The sequence below is a fragment of the Pocillopora verrucosa genome, chromosome 1, assembly GCF_036669915.1.
Source record: "Pocillopora verrucosa isolate sample1 chromosome 1, ASM3666991v2, whole genome shotgun sequence".
Taxonomy (NCBI): domain Eukaryota; kingdom Metazoa; phylum Cnidaria; class Anthozoa; order Scleractinia; family Pocilloporidae; genus Pocillopora; species Pocillopora verrucosa.
The window spans coordinates 26,989,910-27,014,314 of NC_089312.1; the positions used below are offsets into that span (position 1 = coordinate 26,989,910).

Below are 24,405 nucleotides of genomic sequence, written 5' to 3' on the forward strand. Positions count from 1 at the left end.
TCGGAAACATGCAAGAAAAAGGACCTCAACCGTCTCCTACCAACATATTGTGTATGCATGTTGCAAATGCTGAATTCTATCGTAACTTCTAAGTAAAACAAGAAATAAATACGTGTCTAGGTATCTTTGTATTCAGCGAGTGACTTTTTTTTTTTCCAATTTTACCGAACTAGTTCACCGTAGTCTTTACGATCTCGTGGAGTAACTGAACTTTTTTTCTGTTTAGTTTTGCTGTCTTTTCTCGCTATCTGCTTATTCCAGCTCGAAACTACAAATCTAAGTGCTACATAAAACTTTTATAATTATATTTTAGTGAAGTCACTGCCTGTGTCATATCAAGTAGTTTTACTGCTCTGGTTTAGCTGGGACGTTCTTGCTCTCATCATCCTCACCCATTGTGTCTCGGTATTCTTTAGCTTCCTCAAATGTTTCTTTAGAGAGAGCAGATGGTTCATCTGGAGCGATCTTACGTTCCTCTTCTTCTTCTTCCTTTTCTTCTTCTTCCTTTTCCTCTTCTTGTTCTTCTTTTTCTTCTTCTTTTTCTTCTTCTTCTCCCTTGTTGTCTTCGTGTTCATTAGCTTCTTCGCTGGTTTCCTTCAAAGGAGTTGATGGTCGGTCCGAGGTAGTTCGATCATCTCCGTCACTACTTTTGGTTTCAAATTCAACGGCCTCTTTTTCTTCTTTAGCCTCAAAGGAAGTTGATGGTTGTTCTGTGGAAGCTGCCTGTTGTCCTTCCTTGTCCTGTTCAGAATCCTGCTTTTGCTCTGATTTAAAACAGAAGGAAACAAAACCTTGATATTTGTTAATCGGTAAGTTGATTGATAAGTCAATCGGTAAGACAATTGGTTAATTTGGTATTATCAACTGAGTTGAAAACGTAAGTAGGCCACCGTAAAGAGTTTTAAGGCTGACGTTTCGAGCGTTAGCCCTTCCTCAGAGGGATTGGTCAGTCTGTCAGTCAGCCAGTTAGTCAGTCAGTCGGTCGGTTAGACAGTCAGCCTGACGGCCTGTCCGTCAGTCATTCAAACAATCAGTCAGTTAGTCAGTCTAACGGTCTGTTAGTCAGTCAGTCCGTCAGTCAGTACGTCACTCAGTCTGTCAGTCAGTCTGACAGTCAGTCCGTCTGACAGTAAGTCAGTCAGTCTATCCGTCTTTGTTTTTCAGACAGTCAAGAATTTTATTAGTTAATCAGACAGTCAGTCAGTCAGTCCGACTGTCTCTCAGTCAAGTGGCCAGTCAGGCGGAGTTTATCAGTTGTAGGTCGGTCATTTAATTTCAATTAATGGATTAGCAGATTAATCAAATATTTTGGCAAAGAAAGGCTCGTGAGAAACAGAGTTAATTCATGTTATCTTTGGAACTGATGCTTGAAAATTGATAACAAAACAATTTGATATCATTTGGACGCATGGACATAACGTTCATAAAAAGCTTTCAGGGAAAACAAAACAAAGTGAAGTGAATTTAAAGAATAGAAAAAGCGGCAAAAAAATAGCTGAGGAAAATAAAGGTAAAGATATAAGTAGTTGAACTAAAAAACTACAAAGGTGGCTTTGACGTAAATTAAAAAGACAAAAATTAAGAAGTGGTGATGACTTATGAACCGCTTTAAAACTGATTTGGTCCAATGAAAACTTTACCTTGTCCAGAAGTCATAGTTTGGACTGCATTATCTCGTGGTCCTTTGTATGGATGAACTGAAATGGAAAAAACAGATTAAGATTAATTTTCTCGTTAGCAATCAATGTATTAGCTCCGAATGAAAATATTGATGACATTAAGATTTCCTTTCCATGACAGAGATGAACAAAGTGAGCATCCAAGCACCTCTTTCTTTGGAGAAATGATGACCCCTCAGATCCTTTTCTTGATAGAAGTCTCAGCGCAATGCTTTCGGGGTCCTCTCAGGTTCGTTTCGTTTAACTCTCTATAGGTTTTCCCACTAGTAGTAACTATTTTCTGAAAGAGCATTCTAGGCTATGTCCTTTGATACAGACTCTCAGAGAACGACTCACCTTCCACAACAACCATTTGCAAATTTCCTACGTTGCCCTCATCTTCGTCTTTTTCTACTTGAACAACAAAATGGTATCAAATTATCCAACAGAAATATTCTTAAATATTCACAGTACATTATCCCTTATCCAACGCTAGTTGAAAAAACTTATATTCACGATCGAGTGTGACATGTTTCACAATAAGCAGTCTAACAAAAATAAAATTGCTTCAAAAAAGCACCTTCTCCGCCAATCAACAAATGTACTTCTTCTTCTTGAGCTGCAAATATCGAACACAACAAATAAGTGACATCTACTTCAGGATAACAGTTAAACTTTGTGTGTTTATTTCATAACTGTTCCAACACATTTAAGTTAGGCTAAAGTAAGGTCAAATTAATTCTCTACCCTATTGGCCCACGAGGCGGCGAAGTTGCTCCGGGTTTCCTTTGCATGCAACAATCATTGTGATTCATCGCAGGTCACCTGCCTTTCCCGCCTTCTTACAATATTCGTCGAGTTTCGTCAATTAAAAAAGCCAAAACAAATTGTAAATTGCGACAAAAAAAGTAAACTGATCAACAGACAAAAAAAACCTTTCTGGGAACTCCACGTTAAAAGATCAAATGAGGCATATCCATCTTTTTAATCTAGGGACTTCATTGCGATAATAAAGACAATGTTGGGTCTTGTTTGTTGTAATACCTGCTTCAGCTGGCAGTACATGTTCTTCCTCGTTAACTTGGCCTGCGCCTAACAGAAAATGAATCATTTGTTTCTCTTTCTTTATTGCTTTTGAAACTCATCAATGGGAGTTCTTCTTCAAGTTCTTCCAATTTTGTTCAAGAAAAAACAGATCAAGGTGTTACCGCCTAATTTGAGTTGGTTACCAGTGGTTTCGTACCGGCTCACGGTCGTTTCATACCTGGTCGATTCGTATCCAGTCAGTTGAGTTGTTTAGTACCCAGCTCGGTCGTTTCGTACCAATACTAATAAAGTATGCTGTTAATGTCAAGTATGTTTAAAGTGAGGTCTCTTATTTTAAATAGCGATGCAACCTGTGCAAAACAAGTTTTGTTAATGTGGCATCCATTCTTACTACACGACCACCAAAGGTATATTGAATAAATAAATAAAGCTATTAAATTAAAGAGTAAAAAGTTTCCTTTTGGCCCTTCATCCATTATTTTGACATAAATCAGCTTCCTAACTAATGTATCTTGTATTCATAGATTATTCTTTCTGGTTTTTCGGGATAAATACCAAAGATCAATTTAACAGAAGTTACCTTGCTCTGGATCTGCTTGTCCAAGTTGCACCATTTCCACCATTTCTAGCATTCCATCGTCTCCCTGTTCTTGATCTACCGTGATCAATCAACATACTTGTACAATAAATACTCATATTTATACATGTATGCGTGTAAGCTTATATATATGTATGCTCATATAATCTAAGATGTTGTGAGTACTCTAAAAGTGACCTTGGATAAGTTCTTATTATATTTACTGAGCTTTTCCATTGATGCGATAATATGATAAATAATGGTAATTGAACTGAGTGGAGTACAATTTGGGCTGAAATCATACGTGTGATTTCAAAATCAACCGAGCGCATAGCGCGAGTTCGATTTTAAATCACAAGTATGATTTCAGACCAAAATTGCACGGCACAAGGTTCAAATACCACTTTATTACATCCATTTTGAAATCGCCCAAATACAGAACTATTGATGCAGTACTGAGCTAGTTTGAAATTAAATTCATCCATTTTTGGGGAGGAAAAAACAAGAGTTTTGGAAACAAAGGTTGCAAAATTTGCCACATGATACTCTTCGTCTTTCATTTTCCTGCAATTAGATTGGTTACTTTATACAGGCCTTGAAATCTGATTGGTTGTTTTGTTTTCAGCGTAGCCTCCTCATTGGCCGGGAAAATGAAGCGATTTAAAGCAAGAAATGGTGCACCAATCAGAGCTAATCAGATTACAGGGACCACCAGTGATTTCAAAATGGATGTAATCAAGTTTCTAATTCCATTAATTGCACTGAGCCATATTATTTTCACACAAAAATATGATACCTCCCACCTATATAGTGACTTAACAGTGACCAGAGAAAATGATAAATCTTACCTTGATGATCTTGTTGATTTTTACAGCAAGAGAAAAAGCTGCGCACATGGTTCATCAAAACTCGCAGTTTAGGTCGCAATATGCCCTGCACCTATTAGGGGAATGAAATGTGAATATTTCATTAAATCTGTATAAATTAAGATAGAATATGATAGAGAGTTTACAAATGTAACTTTCATAAACAGTGATAAAACTTATCATACAATTTAAACACAAGGAGAGCCGGTTGCTAGAATCAACCTGTTAAGTTGCATGGCCATTTATCGAGTTCTGATATTTTCAAAATGCTTCAACATGAACTATGAGAAATTGTTCAAGTAGCTTTCAGAAATTTCATGTGCAGATATTTGTAATAATATTTTTCAAGGAGCGGGAGATTTTTGTGTGAAACAAATCATTTTGAAATTCAATGTCGTTTGCAATCGCAACATTTGATAAGCTACCCACTTCTTTCTTTTATGAACAAATTCTCCCACTGGACGATAATTCCACGATAAAGAAGCCTACGAAGTATATCTTTCATTACCACTTTTAAGCATTCCGCGAGAATACGTAATTAACGCATAAACACGGTGGAGTAATACGTCGATTGCACTTTACTACTTTACGTCCCTGACATACCTGAGGGGTTGATAAGGTGTAGATAATTGGATTCAAGGCTGAGTTAATTGGCAGCACAAACACGGCGATCCAGGCGGGAAGATCTCCTCGGGGACTGTAATCTTTTTCAACCAAAGACCTGATGCCCATGACTATTATCGGCATCCAACAAGCGCAATCTGTGAGGATGATAAAGAAGACTCTTTTGGCCAATGCTCTCTCCCTTCTGGAACTTGCGTTCTTCTTTCTTGCCTGCACCTCTCGTCGGGTTCCCTCCCTTGCAAGCTGACGGCTGGAGCGATAACTTTTAAGGAAAATTGCGACATAGGCCACCGTCATGAACAGGAAGAGGAAGAAGTTTAACCCGACAAAGATAGCGATGGAGAACTCCCAACCAGCTGGAAACCTGTTGGACAGTTGCAGTGGGAGGCACACAACGGAACGTCCGTAGTAGGCAGGGCGCTCTAGGGCGTCATAAAAGTAGCCAATGCCACTGAGGGGAAGGAATGCGATGACAAAACTAAGGACCCAAATAATCGCGCACAGAATGTGTGCCTTCCTGCGAGTCAGCCCTCTACCATGGTATGGGAAAACGATGTTCTTCAGCCTGTCAGCAGAGATGAGCGCCAGTACCATTACAGACACCTCACTGGACAGCACTGAGATCGCACCTGTAACCTGACACAACAAACCGGATCGCCACTGGAAGTCATGCAGATAGTAACTTCCCGACCATAACAGGTCTTTGGCACCTAAGGTGACCAAGTAAACGCCCATCAAGCAATCCCCAACTGCTAAGTGCATTAACATGATAAGCTGGACTACGTTTCTCTCTTTAAAGATTAGACGCCACACAATTACGAACACAGCACCAAGCAAAGAAAGGATTCCGATTGCCCAAATACTTTTACGTGGAGCTGAGTCGCGGAACATGCTCTCGCAACTGGCGAAGCTGTCGTCGTATAAAGCGGTGCATTGGGCGTCTTCTTTGGTCAGATGACAACACATAAGACTGGTGTCCACTATCCTATAATCCATAATGTAGAGGGCAAATACAGTGAGGATAAAAACGCAAAAGATATGTTGTCACTCATACTGAAAGGTCATGATCAAAATATGGGGTATAATTTATTTTCCAGGTTGCTGTTGGCTCAATCTAGGGATAGTGAATCGAATGGTCTTTGAGGCACCAAACTTTCCGCTGATTTTGAAGCTAAGTGAGGTAGGCTGCGATTATATGGGGCCTCAAAAAAGGAAAAAGGAAACCATATAATTGCAAAAGATTGTAACTTCAACAACAATCTCAGTTTTCAGTAGGTTAAACTGACCTAAACCAGCTAAATATTTGCGGAGTCGGTATTGCAGGAAACTTGAAACATAATATAATATAATATTGTACGTTTCACTGACCATTAAAAAAACTTACACTTTCATGATGTCCTTCATTCCATCGAAAAACCCGTTAGGAAGCTCAGACATTTCGTTATTTTGCATATTCCTAAAAATTAAAAAGGCTACCATCGATAAATAGGTATGGATAAGAAATTGAAACTACACCGTGATGTCAAAACCTGTGCCCCCTTGTTGCGTGTTTAAATTATGTTTAAACGCCGTGAAGATTCATCCTTTTTTATAGCCCAACGTCTCCGGATTCCAGTCTAAATCGATCTCGGAACAAACCATGAGGTTTGTGTAAACTGGCGATCCCGATTTCTTTAAAGGTGCCTCTCGCTCTGTGCTCGCAATAAATACCTGTAATCTTTTCTCAAAAATAAGCCAGTTAAGTTTTTTTACTGTACCATTGTACCAGCGACATATTAACTGCAGTAGGATAAAATTCGCTAGAATTCAAGCAGTTTAGTCGTTAACTCTTTCATTCCCAAGATCACATTAATCATTCTGCCTTCCATTCAGTCATTCTATTGTTAGTTTGGAGAATTTGGTGCAGGATCAACAAATAATCCCCTAACTGATGTGTTCCCTATTCTCATCACTTTTCTCTTTGATATTGTATTAATATTGTAGGGAGAAATGCTTTCTTGGTCACTCGTTGGAGTTAAAGGGTTAAAAAAGTCTTTTCAGGATCCTCTTGTAAGTTAAACGACAACAACTAAAACAGAGTAAATACGGTTTCTCTGTATTTTTGATGCAAAAAATATAAAGCTAGCGCTAGAACATCATGTTCCTATTTCATGATTTTCAATTTAAAAGTGTGTTTATTTACAGGAAGTCATTGTTATAAACCAATTTTCATTTTTAGCAAGCCCAGTAGGATCCAGTGGGCTTTAAGATATAATGTGGTGGTCTAATGATGAATTCATCAGTGGGTATATGCTCACAAAATAACCAAATTTGGAAGGTCCCTAAAGTTTTCGTTGGTGACACCGGGAATCTTGTTATCAGAAATAGTGCTGTGGAGAAAAAAAATCGGCGTTAGGAAGTAAAAAGTCACAGCTGTAATATCCACCATAATATGAGGTAAGGGCAACTGCTCACGGAAAAGTCTTATGTGGTGTGATGTTTTGTGGATCATTTGTTATGGTGTGAATTAATAAAGAGTGGTTTTGCAGGGTATGACTGGAATGTTGAGGTATTGTGTGGTGCAGTATGACATGGTAAAGTGTGATGTGATGTGCCATGGTGTTCGTTTTGATGATACAGTGTGCTCTGGTGTTATATGACATGGAAAAGTGTGGTATGATATGCTGCAGTGTGTGTTTTCATGATATGATGTGCTGTGGTGTGGTATGACATGATAAAGTAAGATATGACGTGTTGCGGTGTTCCTTCTCATGATATGGTAAGCTGTGATGTGGTATGACATGATAAGGTGTGATGTGATGTGTTGCAGTGTTCCTTATCATGATTTGGTGTGCTGTGGTGTGGTATGACTTGGTAAAGTGTGTTGTGATGTGTTGCCGTGTTCCTTCTCATGATATGGAGTGCCATGGTGTGATATGACATTGCAAAGTGTGATGTGATGTGTTGTGGTGTTCCCTCTCGTGATATGGTGTGCTGCGGTGTTCGTTTTCATGATATGGTGTGCTGTGGTGCGGTGTGGTATGACATGATAAAGTGTGATGTGATGTGTTGTAGTGTTCCTTCTCATGATATGGTGTGCTGTGGTGTGGCATGACATAATAAAATGTGATGTGATGTGTTGCAGTGTTCCTTCTCATGATATGGTGTGCAGTGGTGTGGTACTACATGGTAAAGTGTGATGTGATGTGTTGCAGTGTTCCTTCTCATGGTGTGGTGTGCTGTGGGGTAGTATGACATAGTAAAGTGTGATGCGATGTGATGCGATGTGTTATAGTGTTCTTTTTTATGATGACGTGTGGTACTGTATGAGATAGTAAGGTGTGTCTTTTGTTGAGGGTTTCAGAAATTATAAAGTTTGAGCAATGTTGTAGGTTTTAAAATGATGCGATGTGCTGTAATTCAATGGGAAAAAGTGTAGATATGAGATGGTTTATGTGGTCCTTAGTAATCTACATGTAGTGTGGTCCGCAATGTCAAAGTATGATTTGGCATCGTATAGCATCGTATGATATGGAGTGCTTCTTGAGATAGTAAGGTATGTCTTTCGTTGAGGGTTTCAGAAATTATAAAGTTTGAGCAGTATTGAAGGTTCCAAAATGATATGATGTGCTGTGATTCAATGGGGAAAAGTGTGGCCGTGAGATGGTTTATGTGATCCTCAGTAATCTACATGTGGTGTGGTCGGTAACGTCATAGTATGATATGGCATTGGATGATATGGAGTGCTTCTTAAGCATACAAAAAAAGAAAAATCCATCAGGTGATTTTTGCAAATGTTGTACTTACAGAACCTGAAGTTTTCTCGTGCCGCTGAAAATCCCTTTGGGTAAATTCTCGATTTTATTTTGGGACAGATACCTTAAATGTAAATTATGTTTTAGATAAATGCCCAAATTTTTTTTATTGGACTGGCTAGGCAAACGAATAAATGTTTATCTATAGAGGCATGACTTTGCACCACGGGTACGAGATGTAAACACGTGCATCAACAGGGAAACTAAATGGTAGCTACAAAGTAATAGTTACAGAGCATGAACAGACACAAAACTTGCGGATTACAACAGTTATTCAAAGTAAACCCTGGTATATCGAGCTACTGAGGCAAACAAGATATCGTGGATCTAGAGTCAGCTGATAGTGTGATAGTAGTATCACAGACATCTCTCCGTCGTCTCGATCAGTTTTTCACCCGCGTTATCCCTTAGACTGTTTTCAAAGTAGCATATTCCAACGATATTATTTAGTACAAATGGGAGCAATTCAGTTTTGCCACGCCCTTGATGGAGTTGTCTTTATTTTTTTTATAACAAAGAATCCGTCAAATTTCCCACGCATTACTTACTATTTTCAAAACAAATTGTAGTTTTAGAAGCAAGCAAAAGCGCCGTCGGCATGTTCTATACTCTCATGAATCAAGTTAGAATAAGCCAATTCAATAAAGTTTCAGAATCCTTGTTAGAATGGTTCAAATGATCTGATTGGTTGAATAAGACCAAAGCTGTCAAAAATGAATGTCAAACAATCAAAGTTTACAACCATCAAAGTGCACAATCTGTATTAGTTCACAAACTGAAATAGTACGTTCGGCAGGTCGAATTTAACACTGTTGCCAGAAGTTTTTCAGTCTTATAACAGAATCTTAAAGTGAAATGTGTATTTAAATCCGATCTAATTGTGGCTAATAAAGACACGCAAATTTTTTTTCATATGGCAACTATAAAACAAACTGCTGAAGTCGTATGTTTACTGAATGAACGACAGCCGAATTTACAGTTAACCGCGATTGACCTCATCATGATCGCAGGGTCGCTCTGACACCGTCATGATTTACATGAATTTTAGCAGTTATGCCAGTTTGGTTATGTTTTTCATGATTCCTGCTTGGTTCTATTTTGTTTTAGAACACGAAACTATATATGCTATACGAGTGTTATCTATGTTGGATTTTTATTGCCGTAAGAAAGCTCACAATCTCACTGGGAGTGAAAACCTTCGAAACTCGGACTGCCCATTTCATTTTCTCTTTGAGGATTTTCGTCTCTGCTCACGTTTTTTAATAACATCAATCACGGCGCACGGCATGTTTACAAAAAAATAGTAAACATTGGCAGATAGCGTAACAGCTTTAGCTCAGCTCCGTGTTTTGTACTCTGTTAGAACACGTTCTTTCAATCAAAGACAGCGCGCGATAGCGAGATTAAAAAATGGATTCACTTTCATATAGAAACTGAATCCAAGGAATAGTTTTACTATGCATATTTTTAAATTAGAGAACTTATTTAGGTTCGATAATGCTTCGCGGATTACAATATGTCATTATTAAATTAATTACAAAACTTACAGCCCGTTTAAGTTGACCAAAGTACGAAGCAAATCCCTGGGGAGGCTCTTAAGCTTGTTCTTGTCCAGTTTTCTGTGGCATATAATAAGTCAATGAAAATGCGACGAAGAAAGCTTTGGAGCACTGTGAAACATAGTATATCTCTTCAAAAATACATTTTGTGACGTCGGCGAAAACACTATTCATGGGACATCGGGTGTAGTGCTTGATGACTTACATATTTAACAGCTTGGAGAGGTTGGCAAAAATATTTCCGGGTAGTTCCTCGAGTTGATTGCCTGACAAAATCCTATGGAAAACAGGGATAGCGTAAAAGAAACTAGATACCAAGTTGAAAGTTAAGTCTAGTTTCGCTATCAACCGTTTCAGGAGGATCGAGGACTAACCTGTTGCTTATTGATTACATAGCTACTTCCGATACTTGCTTCTTCCAATCAAATACGATTGCTTAAATCTGCTTTAACACTTTGCCTGAGGTAATTCCTCAGTTTTGCACCGCGCATCCTGTATTGCGCATAAAAATCACGTAATCAGAGGAATGAGCGCCCACACGGTATTGTTTTTCAATCTATGGATCAGGAAAAGAGGTACGATGGTCTTTAGCTCTTGAACGAGCACGGTGACCTATACATATATATATATATATATTTTTTTTTTTTTTTTTTCATAATTTTGGTGCAAAATTTTTCCACTTTAAATTGGGGAAATTAAAAAAAATTATTCTTAGGAAAAAAAACATAAGGCTAAAAGCGTGCACGAAGCCCATTCCTCGAGGATGCAAATTATAACCTTGAAAGGAACGACTCGAGGAACATGTTTAAATTTGCGTGATTTTCCCGAAATTACATATGAATTGTGCCATGCGCTGGACACTTTCTACCAATAAAGATTTTTTTACATGTGTTACTTTAAAAACCCAGTGCAGAAAAACGTACCGTTAACCGATAAAATGACGCGCGTGATTAGTACCAGTACAGGCATAAGTGGGGTAAGTTTGGCTTATCATCCAAAACAAGCACGATGACCTATCCCTTTTATTGTAATTTCGAAAGAGACATTGGTAAGGAACGTTTAAGGAAAGTTTAAAAAAAATTACTGGTATGTTCGGTCACTTTTTTTCTTTGAGGAATCACCTTAATCGACAACAAAAACCTCTGCTTTATACTTTACAAAAAGATAATTACCAATGGTATTTGTTTTTATCAGAAAGGTTGTATTTGAACTAAGCAAGTGAAATGATGAATAAATTAATAAATAAATAAATAAGAAAGTGAGAGAGCAACAGCTAAATGAATGAATGAACGAAGAAATAATGAAACTAAATGGTAAATTTAGAATTTTTGTTTCAAAATTTTTTGCATTAGAAACTACTTTATATTTGATTTGTTCTTTTTTAGCAGTTTTCTTCATCAATTTGTTTCTCTTGATATTTAAATTTTAAGTCTTGATGAACTTAAGGTTTCATATACATTTATTAGAACTTAGGTAGTATCTAATAACACCAGCAAATCTTTATTCTTCTCACATGTTCTTTGTTGAAATTTATATTTTTGAACATTTGCTTTAATTATCTTTTTTTTTCCCAATCCTGGTCCCCCTGTTAATGAAAGCGCTTGCCTTGTAGCTTATTTAGAAAACTGTTGGTTGGAAAGGTGAGTGACATCAACATTATTAATTAAGATTTAGCACTTCTGAGTTTTATATTTGAAGGAAGGATGTTTAAATCATTCTCCAAAACTAAGGAATTCTTAGATGTAATTCATCACTTACAGCTTTTCAAGCTTCTTTAAACCTTGGAAAAGTCCTTGGGGCAGATTTTTAATTTCGTTGTTCGACAGATCCCTGAAAGCAATCGTTTATTTCATGAATCGCAACAGAAACAGATCCTGCTTAGCCCGGGGAATAGTGAAACCAAGTGCTCTTTGTCTAATGGGTAAGACTGATTACTTTCGAGGCCAAGGTAGAAAGCAGACGTTTGCATTACTTTTGGTCATTGCTTTGACCTGGAACCGTTTAGGAATTGATAAGTTAAGAGGCAAAAAGAAAACCTATGCTCGTTATGGCTAAGAAGGTAACGAAACTTGACCTGCCAGCCTCCAAAGTTACTGTTAGTAAATAAGTTGTTGATGATATTCAAACTGGGCACTGGGCTCTTTTACATTTGCAACAGGGTTTGGAGAGGTAGAGGGGGGAGGGCTTCAGAGGCTCACGCTTCCCTCCCCCCCCCTTCACTGCATTAAATAGATTGATAGTTTCCTAACATCTGAGTGTAGATTGATTTTCTTTAATGCATATTTCATCATGATTTCTTCCAAATTTTAAGGAAATAAAACCGAAAAACTAAGCCTTTTTCTTAAGTCAGAATGGCATGTCACAATATTTGCAGTGTACATATTTGTTCATGGTGTTATTTAAGAATAACAATTTTATTTCCCCTTTCCATTTTCAGTCAGTCTAACTTGACAAATTACGACTTTTCAGGAGGTAGAAATATAAGATCAAAGGGCTTTTAGATTTAATCTTCAACACATTCACTCACAGGTCATCTAAACTGATTAAATCTGTGAACATTTCTGGGGTTAGCTTCTTCAGTTTGTTGTCGCGCATCCACCTATAAGAGTGGCAAGAGAATCAATGTAAATCCAGATTGATAAACACACTGAAACGAGAAGCGGGGAAAACGGAGGGAGAGATATGCGGAAAGACAGTATAAAAATAGGAAAAACAATCTAGATAAAGGTTAAGAATGGACTGATAGAGGATAACAACAGAAAGACTCCAAAAAAATTCCGTAAAGGTTATAGATGATTTAACGAGCTGGTTTGCAGCCTTTACCATCATTTGGAATGATTAATGAGAAGTATAAAAATCTAATCATAGAACAGCCTTTGCAAGCTGGCTTGTCATAAATTGTAATTTCCCTATTAGTCTCCTTGCCCTACGGTGAAAAATCGTTAACGTCTGTCGTCAGGATTTGCTTTTACAAGTTTAAATCCCATGCCAGAAAGTTCCTTTAATCATAACGTTATCAGGATCTTAAAAAGGTCTTACTTACAGCCTTGTTAAATTCCTCATTCCTCGAAACAGGTTATTAGTTAATTCGTTGAGATTGTTGTCGGACAACTCTCTGCATTGTTCATAGAAATAAAACAGAAAACAAAAATAATGGTACCATAAATGTCTTGAACCTGTGTGTAACATTTGATCATGTATTCTGACCGTCCGGGTGAGGGAAGTGGTGAATGACGCTTGCACAACCTCAGCAGAAGTCTTCACTAGAGACAAGTGAAGAGTTGTTGTCAGTCGAGTTGTTTATAGTCCGGTTCGTGCATACTGATTGGTCAGTTTTCCCATGGTGTTATTGTCTGCAAGACTCGAGTACCCGTTAGTAGGTCGTAGCCGATCGGCTTTGATCCGTCGGTAAAGGTCGTTCTCTTCGGTTCCATTTGTCTGCAAATGTTGTGAATAAGACGTTTGTATGATAATGGCATCTGTTGAGGGGAGTCTGTTCTAAGGTAGTAAATCTGCTTTCCAGAATCTGTCGTCGAGATTAGTTGGTGCTGGAGGTCAGGCATTACGTAGAGTCCCAGTCGATAGTGTCTTTATAGAGTAAATAATGTTCAGCGATGAGTATTTTGACGTCACCATTTATTGCCTCTCGTTTGTGTCCACTCATGCGGTTGTTTTGGAAGTTTTTCCGATAAAGGATTCTTAGCAGTATGAGCAGTTGACCTTATTAAAGCTCCCTGTCTACTTTTTGGCTCGTCCTTGCCTGTGACGTTGGTCAGTAATGGATGTAATGTAGATATCTGTAGGCGACGCACCTATGACCTTCACTCTTTCTTTCTATTAATTTCTTCTTCATTTCGCACCTCCCGGGGCCGCATGGCTTTTTGGTCTTACTCAAGTCGTTGCTACAGCCTTTGTATGGGGATTTTTCTCTTATGCTTGTAATTAAAAGGCCGTAAGGCCGCAGGGGTCATTAACGCTAACTGATAACTAACCCAACGTGAAACTAGCTAGAAGTAATCAAGAGGGAAAATAAACACATCAATGTAAATCACAAAAGAATTCAAACTTCTTTGCCGGGATTTCTAGAGGAATATTAGTTCCTCGTAAATCCAGTGAACCCAGCTTCAATCGTTCGATCACTGACTGACGCACTTTCATAAGAGAGGAAATACAGAATACAGAAGAGAGGAAAAAATATAGGAAATTTATAGGGAATGATTGTATGAATCTAGCACCTTTTATTATTTTCACCTCCGGTCTAATATATCGATCGCTGTTGAGTACAGCTTCAGTTACTATGAAGAGCAAGTCGTTTTCTACTTACAGCCACTCTAGGTTTTTATTTTCCTTGAAAATAATCGGTGGTAGTTGACTGAGTTGGTTAACGGACAAGGACCTGTAAAATATTTTTTTAAACAGTTACCCCATACCTTAAATGATTAAGTTTTAAGGTGCACAGTTAAGAATTGAAAAATTAGTTCGGATATATCAGTTCTCTGACCTTTAGAATTCATTTCAGGGAAAAACGTGTTATCATATTCTTGGTAAGCAGAGATCATTTAGATCTTTATGACGTAGGATTCAACGTTTGCATGAGAATGTTAGCATTGATGAAAAAGTTTTCAACTGAAAATTGCGAGTTACAGGTATTTACAGTTTTCTCAGGGAGGTAAGGTTACCAGATATCGTAGAAGGAAGGCTTTGCAGTTTTTTGGCGTGTAACCACCTGCAGTTAGTTTAAGGTGAAAATAAGCTTCTACCATCCTCACTTTGAATCCTCATTTTAGCTTTCATGTCTTTGTAATACGATTTCCAAATATCCATTTAAAATATAAGAAAAAAACGCGTAGAAAGTGAATGTTGTAGGCAATACTAAAGAAACATCCTGCATGGTAATTTCTTTAAGAGTAATTTGTTTACGAGTCACTGTATCAATGAGAGAAAAAGATGGCGATGGATGCGATAAAACTTGACAAATGCAGATTCGTAAAAGAATTGAAAAAAGTCCTCGATAAGAATTGCCAATTAGTTGGCATGAATAATATTAGGCATGTATAGTGCGCGTGAGAATACTCTCAAATCTACAAAGCTAACTAAATATGTCTTTAAAAAAAATATGTAAAATTTTGTGCATATGAATAGAATGCAACAGCTAAATGAATGAATGAACGAAGAAATAATTAAACTAAATGGTAAATTTAGAATTTTTGTTTCAAAATTTTGTGCACTAGAAACTACTTTATATTTGATTTGTTCTTTTTTAGCAGTTTTCATCAATTTGTTTCTCTTGATATTTAAATTTTAAGTCTTGATGAACTTAAGGTTTCATAAACATTTATTAGAACTTAGGTACTATCTAATAACACCAGCAAATCTTTATTCTTCTTGCATGTTCTTTGTTGAAATTTATATTTTTGAACATTTGCTTTAATTATCTTTTTTTTTTCCCAATCCTGGTCCCCCTGTTAATGAAAGCGCTTGCCTTGTAGCTTATTTAGAAAATTGTTGGTTGGAAAGGTGAGTGACATCAACATTATTAATTAAGATTTAGCACTTTTGAGTTTTATATTTGAAGGAAGGATGTTTAAATCATTCTCCAAAACTAAGGAATTCTTAGATATAACTCATCACTTACAGCTTTTTAAGCTTCTTTAAACCTTGGAAAAGTCCTTGGGGTAGATTTTTAATTTCGTTGTTCGACAGATCCCTGAAAGCAATCGTTTATTTCATCAATCGCAACAGAAACAGATCCTGCTCAGCCTAGGAAATAGTGAAACCAAGTGCTCTTTGTCGAATGGGTAAGACTGATTACTTTCGGGGCCAAGCTAGAAAGCAGACGTTTACATTACTTTTGGTCATTGCTTTGACCTGGATACGTTTAGGAATTGATAAGTTAAGAGGCAAAAAGAAAACCCATGCTCGTTATGGCTAAGAAGGTAACGAAACTTGACCTGCCAGCCCCCAAAGTTACTGTTAGTAAATACGTTGTTGATGATATTCAAACTGGGCACTGGGCTCTTTTGCATCTGCAACAGGGTTTGGAGAGGTAGAGGGGGGAGGGCTTCAGAGGCTCACGCTTCCCCCCCTTCGCTGCACTAAATAGATTGATAGTTTCCTAACATCCGAGTGTAGATTGATTTGCTTTAATGCGTATTTCATCATGATTTTTTCCAAATTTTAAGGAAATAAAACCGAAAAACTAAGCCTTTTCCTTAAGTCAGAATGGCATGTCACAATATTTGCAGTGTACATATTTGTTTATGGTGCTATTTAGGAATAACAATTTTATTTCCCCTTTCCCCAAATTACGACTTTTCAGGAGGTAGAAATATAAGATCAAAGGGCTTTTAGATTTAATCTTCAACGCATTCACTCACAGGTCATTCAAACTGATTAAATCTGTGAACAGTTTTGGGGTTAGCTTCTTCAGTTTGTTGTCGCGCAACCACCTGGCGATGGATGCGATAAAACTTGACAAATGCAGATTCGTAAAAGAATTGAAAAAAGTCCTCGATAAGAATTGCCAATTAGTTGGCATGAATAATATTAGGCATGTATAGTGACGCGAGAATACTCTCAAATCTGCAAAACTAACTAAACATGTTTTGCGGTAATTTTGTCTTCTTTTTTTTTGATAGCCCTTTTTTATCTACTATATCACCCATAGTGGTGGCATTTACGCGATTATTGCTCGGGCATGGATGAAGTGCTTGCGTTCACGTGCCTAACATATAATATCCGCTTTGTTCCTTCGTTGCTGAGATTGACCTCTCCATAATACAGCGCTATTTATTCGTACCCGTGACATAGGCTCTTTAACTATTCTTTTTCATGCCAGTAGAAATCATAATGTGAAAACGGTGTCACATACATTTTAATACTATTTGAAGGATAAAATTTCGCACATTCAGGAATTGTTTGAAACACCCTTCCCTTCCTTTTGATATCTCTTAAATATGAAATTCATTTACCGAAAATCCAAAAAAGGTTATAGATACCAAAATCAGAGATCCGCTCTAAAAACGGTCTCCAATGACTAAAACCACTCAATATAAAATTGCATATCAAATTTACATATGACGCACATTCACAACCTCGCTCTCACGGGTCTTCCCTTGAAAATCGGGATCAAATATCCGTAAGTAAAACAATTCCGAATAGTTTTAGGAATATGGGCTATTGTGGTAGTTATGAGTCAGAAATCATCGATGTCTATTTTTGAATGCACGACAGACAAGTACTCTTGTAAATCTTTCAATCAGAAATACTTTTTAGGCAAAACTGCTTTTGAAAAAATTAGTTTATCACTTTCGATATACCGAAAAATGGTCGGAAGTATACCCTTGACGCACGATATGTAATTTCATCGGCTGCTCGGAGGTAAAAAATTATTGCTTTTCACCTCTGAACTAGCCAGTCAGTACGTGCATACCATGTTTTACATAGGACGCCTGAAGTCCCGAAGTCCCAAAAAAAGCACTACACCCTTGTTCCCTTTTTTCACACCTTCTGATTTTTGGGGGATTTTGTGTCCGGCTTTGAAGCAATTAGTTTTCCTCAATCGCAACATACTTTTTGAGCTTATAGAAGCTAACGTAATGATTCAGATTAGCGCCCAGGGCGACGACGACAGTGACGAAGACGTAGTAATTTGTAAACTGATTACTTATTTTTTTATGATAACTTTAGGAAAAAGAAACAGCGTAAAAGTTATACTAGAAGTATCTGCCGATCACTGTGGCAGCTTGGTGAACTAAAAAGTATTTTCTACAAATGTTTTCCAGGCCTATTCAAGATAATTGTTGCTCAGACACGGAACAAAATAGCATATAGTTTTTTTCAAATGTTTAACCCAAGCAACTCTTAGGTGGAACAAACCGTCCCAGTCAACTCAGTAATCACATCAATAAATATCAAAATCGAAAGGAGCCCTTACATAGTAAATTGCAAATAAGTCAATTTATTTCCAAATGAAAGCGTGCATGACCGAAATCTTTACCAAGTGACTTTTACTGTTAGAAAAAAAAAACACAAACACTCACAAAGATTCCAAGGACTTCAAGGTCTTGAATATTCCTGCATGAAGGCTGCTAAGTTTGTTGTTGAAGATATACCTGTGATTTGATCGGAACGATTGTCAAAAACGCAAACAACGCTCTATATTTTCTGTTTTGAAGCAATGTCAAAAACCCGGCTTTCTTCGTGTGGTCTCATGCACGAAATCCAACTGATCTTAGTCTAAAACCACAATGCTTTAGTAGCATCATAAATTCAGCTTATAGCAACACATTTGGAGCTTAGAAGTAAGTGGAGTAAAACTTTATTTAGACAGGATAGCCCTTTTTGCTCGAAGGCTGGTATCCATACGGGCCATGTATCGAGGTACAACTATGATCACAATATACTGAAACTTAAATTACGTTAAGAGCCATTGACCGTACGTAAATACTGAGAGTCCGCTGACAGTTGAAAAACTTCTTAATTCAGTTTATTTTTCCTAAAGAACCCTTTTCCTGATAAACCATTTTTTTATGAAACTTGAATCTACTGTCCCTTTGATCTGCTGTTCTACCTTGTTCTACCTTGTATAATAGTTATGAATGTCAGAATGTACGAACGTTTGTTAGCAAGGCTGGCGTCATTGCTTTGGCGTTGCTATAAAAAATAAAATTTCATTCAGCTGATTCGAAAGTTTTTAAGTTCATTGCTGCTAACTGAAAACTGAAATGGCTTTCTACGTAATTGCACTACAGCGTCCATTTTTGACCATAGTAAAATAAAACTTTGCCCTTTATAATCAATGTTTCGTCGTAAAAATATTGGGATCGATGTTACTTATGTTTTCAGAAGTTGACGAAGTCGCTGCAAGACTCGGGCAATTTCTATACTCCTTCTGAAAATATCAGTGATATTAATCCTTCGTTTTATTCGGCCCTATGCGTTTACCTTCAAACAGTAGGAATATAAATATTACGCAAGGTAAATTTTTAATTTAATACACTCCGCCTGTATGCCTTCGCCAACATAGCAAATGTACTTTAGCTGCACGTATGCGAATTGAAACAAAAACTTAATCGTTGCAATTATAGAGAGTTTTCGGTTACTTAGTATTCACAGTATTTACGCCACACGAGGCTGCACACTACCCCCTTTCACAATCTGATCTGAGCTGTATGTTGGATGATTTTGGTTTTCGATCACACAGCCATCGGAATGATGTCATAAGTTTACATCTCTCGTTTGCCTCGGTCGAGAAACTCCACTTCGTTCACCGCATTTCAGTCAATGTCAAAAAAGGACCCTGGACGGGTTTCCCGCGAGTACACCACATATGTAAAACATGACTTGCCACAGCCAAAAGTTTATTCCGAAGTCAGTTCAGTGGTGTTGACGTCCCATTCCTCTATAAATAATTTTCTGATGTATTTGGCTGCAGCCACATTCATTTTAGTACTTCATTGCAAAGCAATTCAGCACTAAAGCGACGTAAGCTTAGGTGGTACTCAGGCAAGTCATTATGAAAAATAATTATATATCAACTACGTCTGATAGAGAATTAAGAGAACGTTTGAAGTTCAATCAATCGGGGTAAAATTTAGGCTCGGTTCTGTTCCCGTTTTTAACCAATCTGAAATATCTGCATTGTTAAGAATATAGAGTGTGCTACTCGCAAGTCCTATAGCTGAGTCAATTTATCAAGTATATTTGTCAATTTATTGAGTATATTTGCTAACAGGGCAACGTTCACCCATTTTAAAGCACTCTACATGTTATATTACATCTGCTCACCCTGCATCTTCTAATGAACTTGCTATGAGCTACTAAAATTAGAATTGTTTGGGAACTATTAAAATCAGGAATGTTCCGCCCAAGTGTTTGGGAATTGTTTACGTCTGTGAAATGATTTTGAAATCCTTGTGCGAGTCATATGGGCCTTGGTTTGTTCTGTGCTGCGAGACAACAAATTTATTTTTACCTTTTAGTGATGTGTCTTTGAGTGTTGAAATACGGTTTGATTCTCGTGCGATAATCGTCATCGCTGGTCATGTTTGGGTTTATTCTTGACCTGAATTAGGGTCCTCATTGGGAAGTTTTATCTAAGTTTTTTTTAAAAATTACTTTAAAGTGTCTTAGGTTTGGCTTCATGATTTTTTGTTTACGGGTCCAAAGGTAGATTTTTCCTAAAATTATTATATAGTTGAACATTGAATAACAACACTCAAACAGGATATGGCTTATTGTTTCGCGAAAGAAAGAATTAGTTTTCTCTAGATTTCAGTTCTCGGAGATTAGTTGAGATTGAAGTACTTTGTTGTTCATTTCCAATGTCTTGTGAAATTGTCTGGGTTAGCGTTATAAAAATATGTTCACTCTGCTTAGGTCAGTTGTTGCGTAAGCCCAAACATCCCTACCGTTAGGATATTTAGGAACGTGTACTTGGGGCTGAATAACACACAGAGACTTAGTCTTTCAGATGAAGAGCCATTTAGAGTCATTAATCAGAGAGGGAATGAAAGTTCTTTATCAAACTCCCGGTACCTCCGTTTGCACGAGTTTCTCAAGCTAGTTAACTCCATCAGTCTAACAAACTAAATAATCTTAAATTCGTCAACAGGTCTCTGATTAGCCTAAGCTTGGCCGAGACGACCAGCCAGGAAGTATTTCTTCACAGGTAATCGACAATTTTTCATTGTGTTAATTGTTACTCGTGAAAATAAGGTTGGGAATCCTTCTGCGATAGAGGGCCAGTCCGCTAACATCTTGACTGGAACGTGACGCTCAACGAATTTGCTTGAAATGGACCATTTCTGCAATTCCCAGTGTTCTCGCGATATATAAAAAATCTGGTGCCGAAATTACGTCGCGAGAACGAGGTTAAGTGGGAAGTTGCTCTCATCGGTAAAGAAAATAAAGTGTCGTGCTAGTGAAAATAAGCCAAACTTTCTGGAAATTCAATGTGGAAGAGAGAAAAGTAATTTGTGGGATGAAGGATATCAGTTAAGTGATGGTGGCAAAGGAAAGAAAAAAGGCAGAACTGTTCCTTTTATGCACTACAGCAATGAAGCAAATAAAACAAGCCGCTTCTGGAAAAGACCACAAAACGTTGTTGGATGCTTAGACGGACGCCTTCTTTAACATTTCAAAGTTCTTGTCCGTCGTCTGCATGCAGCCTTGCCTCAGTTGTTTTCATGTTATCACTTAATTGTTGCTTTTTTTTTCTTCCTGATTCTTACGTAGCGGGGGCCTACTGTAATTTTCGAAACGAAACATGACGAAACGAATTGGAAATCTATAATTTGCACAATAAAAAGCTTTATTTTTCGAAATGAAGATCTGTATTTTGCGAAAAGAGAATACTCAGAGTAGCAGCATGACAAATACAGCTCATAAGCAGCGCATTTAAAAATGAGAAAAGATTTCCTAGATAACGCTTAAAAACTTTCCGCAGATATTTTTTATTTTTCAGTGATTTTAATTCAATTTTTCTCGAATATTTACCTCCTTTAAAAATCAATTTTTTACGCGACTAAGTTGTCCGATCATTGGGCGCTATCAATTTCTGTTCTGCAGTTTTGATCACATAGTTAACGATCTCTTAGTCAGATTTCCGGCCTCAGATGTAAAAATTTATTGGAGATATAAAAAATTGGAGAGGATGAGTTATCACCCAGTAGGAAAAAGTACATCGGCTCAGTTAAGTTAGTGTAATTGTAATTACATGACACCTGTGGACTACGAATATTATGTAAGGTTTTCCATACATCTCGCCCGTTTGTATTCTCCGAAGTCGCAAATGTATCTAGGCATTACGTCTGCCAATTGAAACAAAAATCTGATCGCCGTAGTTATGGAAAGTTTTCGGTTACTCAAAGTTTATTGCTTTTATTTCACAGGAGCTCACAATGTACCCTGATCATAACTTTTGATCTGCAAAGCTGGATCATGGTTCATATAGCATCGTACTGCTATCACGATCACGATTTTTAAGTGAAAGTAGAAATCTGCGTTCATGATTCCTGTAAATACTTAATCTTTTAATACTAGTGAACACGCATGTAACAGGTAAAAGACGCTTACTCTCGTTCATTAATCAATTAATCAGTTGGTATACACTTACAGTCCAGTTAAGTTGGTCAGGTTGTCGAATATTCCCTCCTGCAACGTATGGAGCTCGTTGCCGCTTACACCCCTATAGTTGGGTTAAAAAAAAAAACACATCAGAAGTCCAGATTAAAGCAATCTATACTCTCTTCAACAATAGGTAGATCAGCTTATTCTCAGTTAAGATCGCCTCTAAAAGCTGCATCTCTTCGTTCACTACCCGCTTGTGAGGGTATGACTGACGTTCTTGCTTCTACTCATTACTCTAATACTTATTTCAAGAATTATTCAGTTGTTCATTGTCAGGCTTGAAGGAAATGATACCTGGTCAATTTCCAAATGGAATATAGAGAATACATGGCAATCCATTTCCCCATAGTTGCACAGATAAAAAGAAATCGAGGAACTGGTAATTATGAATGAGTGCAATTTATTTGAATCAATTGACATCAGAATCCTTTTACGATATTGAAGAGCCATTAAAATTTACGTCGCTCTCGACACTTAGCCCTCCGTCCCTCAGTTGGTAGCAAAAACCAAGCACTATTCGGTAGCACGAGTTTGATTCCTGGCGCAGCACGAATATCCTTGAAAGCTTCTTTCTTGAAATTTCTTTGAGCGAACGGTCAACTTGCAAGGATCACATCGTAAGTTAATTCTTATCCATCGATCAAATCAAATTCATTTCATTCAATTGTAATCAATTTAATAGACCGCTCGGTTAATTCAGTCCTACATAAGGCTACAAAAACAACCGACGTTTCACTTTTGTTTGTTGACAATGATCAGCAGACTCACTCAAAGGACGAATGATTACCTTGGTAAACAATACTTAATAATTTTTAACAAGGTTACAATTTAAAATACTTAAGTCAAGTCTATGAGAGAGAAACAACAGAAACGCCATACGAAACGAATTTGTCGATCATTGCGGCTGCTTGTTGAACTAAACAGTTTACGTTAATAAGTGTGTTAATAAAATGTTTTCGCGTTGTCTTTCTCTGCCTCTCTCCGCCAGTTTTGTTCTGAACAAATATTTGTTTTGAAGAATTAATCCCGAGGAGTCGTCACTCTTTCATTTTAGCGGAGCCTTTCTTTGCTCCCGCTGGGTGACACGTTGTTTAGAATGGAGTGTAATGTCTGTTGGTTTCTTAAATCGAGAACTCCCTGTTCAAACTTTCACCGCTATATATAGTTGTTTCTGAGAAAGTAGCTTCTGATATTTCAGGCGTTTTGATTAATAGATGGTGTTTATTAACTTTGTCAATAAACTGGTTGATGACATTGTCAATCGCGAAAATTAAGAGCCGCCAAAATGGTAAGGTAAGTTAGGTAAATTCAAGCCAAATCATTATCAAATATAGTTATATATCAACAATTTCTGACAAAATCTTGAGAAAATCTTTCACAGATATTTAATACTGCAATCAAGGATAATTTAGGACTGGCCCCGTTCCTGATTTCAAGCAGCTAGAGAGTGCTACTCACAAGTAATGCAGCTGGGTCAATTCATCAAAAATTTTGGTGGTAGTTCTTTTAACTGATTACCATTCAACTGCCGGTAATAAAGGATCTCGATGGCAGGTTAGTAATAACCATGACAATAATTATTGCAATTTTATGTAATTGAGCATATCAACGTTTACTTCCTATTTGTTTATTTTGTCTTCCTTACTGCTTTCCATTGAGCATATTTGTTAACAGGGAAACGTTTCACATAATTGAAAGGCACTCAACATGCTACTCACAAGTTCTGTAGCTGAGTCAATTCATCAAAAACTTTTGGTGGTAGTTCTTTTAGCTGATTACCATGTAACCACCTGTAATAAAGGATGTGGATGGTAGGTTAGCAACAACTATGACAATAACCATGACAATAACTATGGCAATTTATTTGTTTATTTTGTCTTCCTTACTGCTTTCCATTGAGCATATTTGTTAACAGGGAAACGTTTCACATAATTGAAAGGCACTCAACATGCTACTCACAAGCTCTGCAGCTGAGTCAATTCATCAAAACATTTTGGTGGTAGTTCTTTTAGCTGATTACCGAGTAACCACCTGTAATAAAGGATGTGGATGGTAGGTTAGCCATGTAGGTTAGCCAATAACCATGACAATAATTATGGCAATTTATTTGTTTATTTTGTTTTCCTTACTACTTTCCATTGAGCATAT

The 24,405-nt window shown here is 37.3% G+C and overlaps 1 protein-coding gene across 1 annotated transcript; it reads right to left on the reverse strand.

The window, feature by feature from the left end:
* Positions 1 to 1,977: 1,977 nt before the first annotated feature.
* LOC131779804 (G-protein coupled receptor GRL101-like) lies at positions 1,978 to 24,041 on the reverse strand. The gene is made up of 15 exons (XM_066162405.1): positions 23,976 to 24,041; positions 22,244 to 22,315; positions 18,168 to 18,239; positions 15,761 to 15,832; positions 10,331 to 10,402; positions 10,114 to 10,185; positions 8,559 to 8,630; positions 7,070 to 7,141; positions 6,157 to 6,228; positions 4,752 to 5,757; positions 4,131 to 4,221; positions 3,286 to 3,360; positions 2,703 to 2,750; positions 2,239 to 2,277; positions 1,978 to 2,069 (listed from the first exon to the last, which is right to left on the reverse strand). The coding sequence occupies exons 9-15, from the start codon at positions 6,222 to 6,224 to the stop codon at positions 1,978 to 1,980; spliced, it is 1,419 nt and encodes a 472-aa protein (XP_066018502.1). The 5' UTR covers positions 6,225 to 6,228; positions 7,070 to 7,141; positions 8,559 to 8,630; positions 10,114 to 10,185; positions 10,331 to 10,402; positions 15,761 to 15,832; positions 18,168 to 18,239; positions 22,244 to 22,315; positions 23,976 to 24,041.
* Between the last annotated feature and the right edge of the window lie 364 nt (positions 24,042 to 24,405).

What these genes read in the sequence shown, in the direction of transcription:
- LOC131779804 (XM_066162405.1), bottom strand. Translation starts at nt 6,224, where the DNA reads ATGCAAAATAACGAAATGTCTGAGCTTCCTAACGGGTTTTTCGATGGA. An exon ending in AAATCAACAAGATCATCAAG is followed by an intron (nt 3,361 to 4,130) that starts GTAAGATTTATC and finishes TGATCACGGTAG; the next exon opens with ATCAAGAACAGGGAGACGAT. An exon ending in TGTACTGCCAGCTGAAGCAG is followed by an intron (nt 2,278 to 2,702) that starts GTATTACAACAA and finishes CGATATTTGCAG; the next exon opens with CTCAAGAAGAAGAAGTACAT.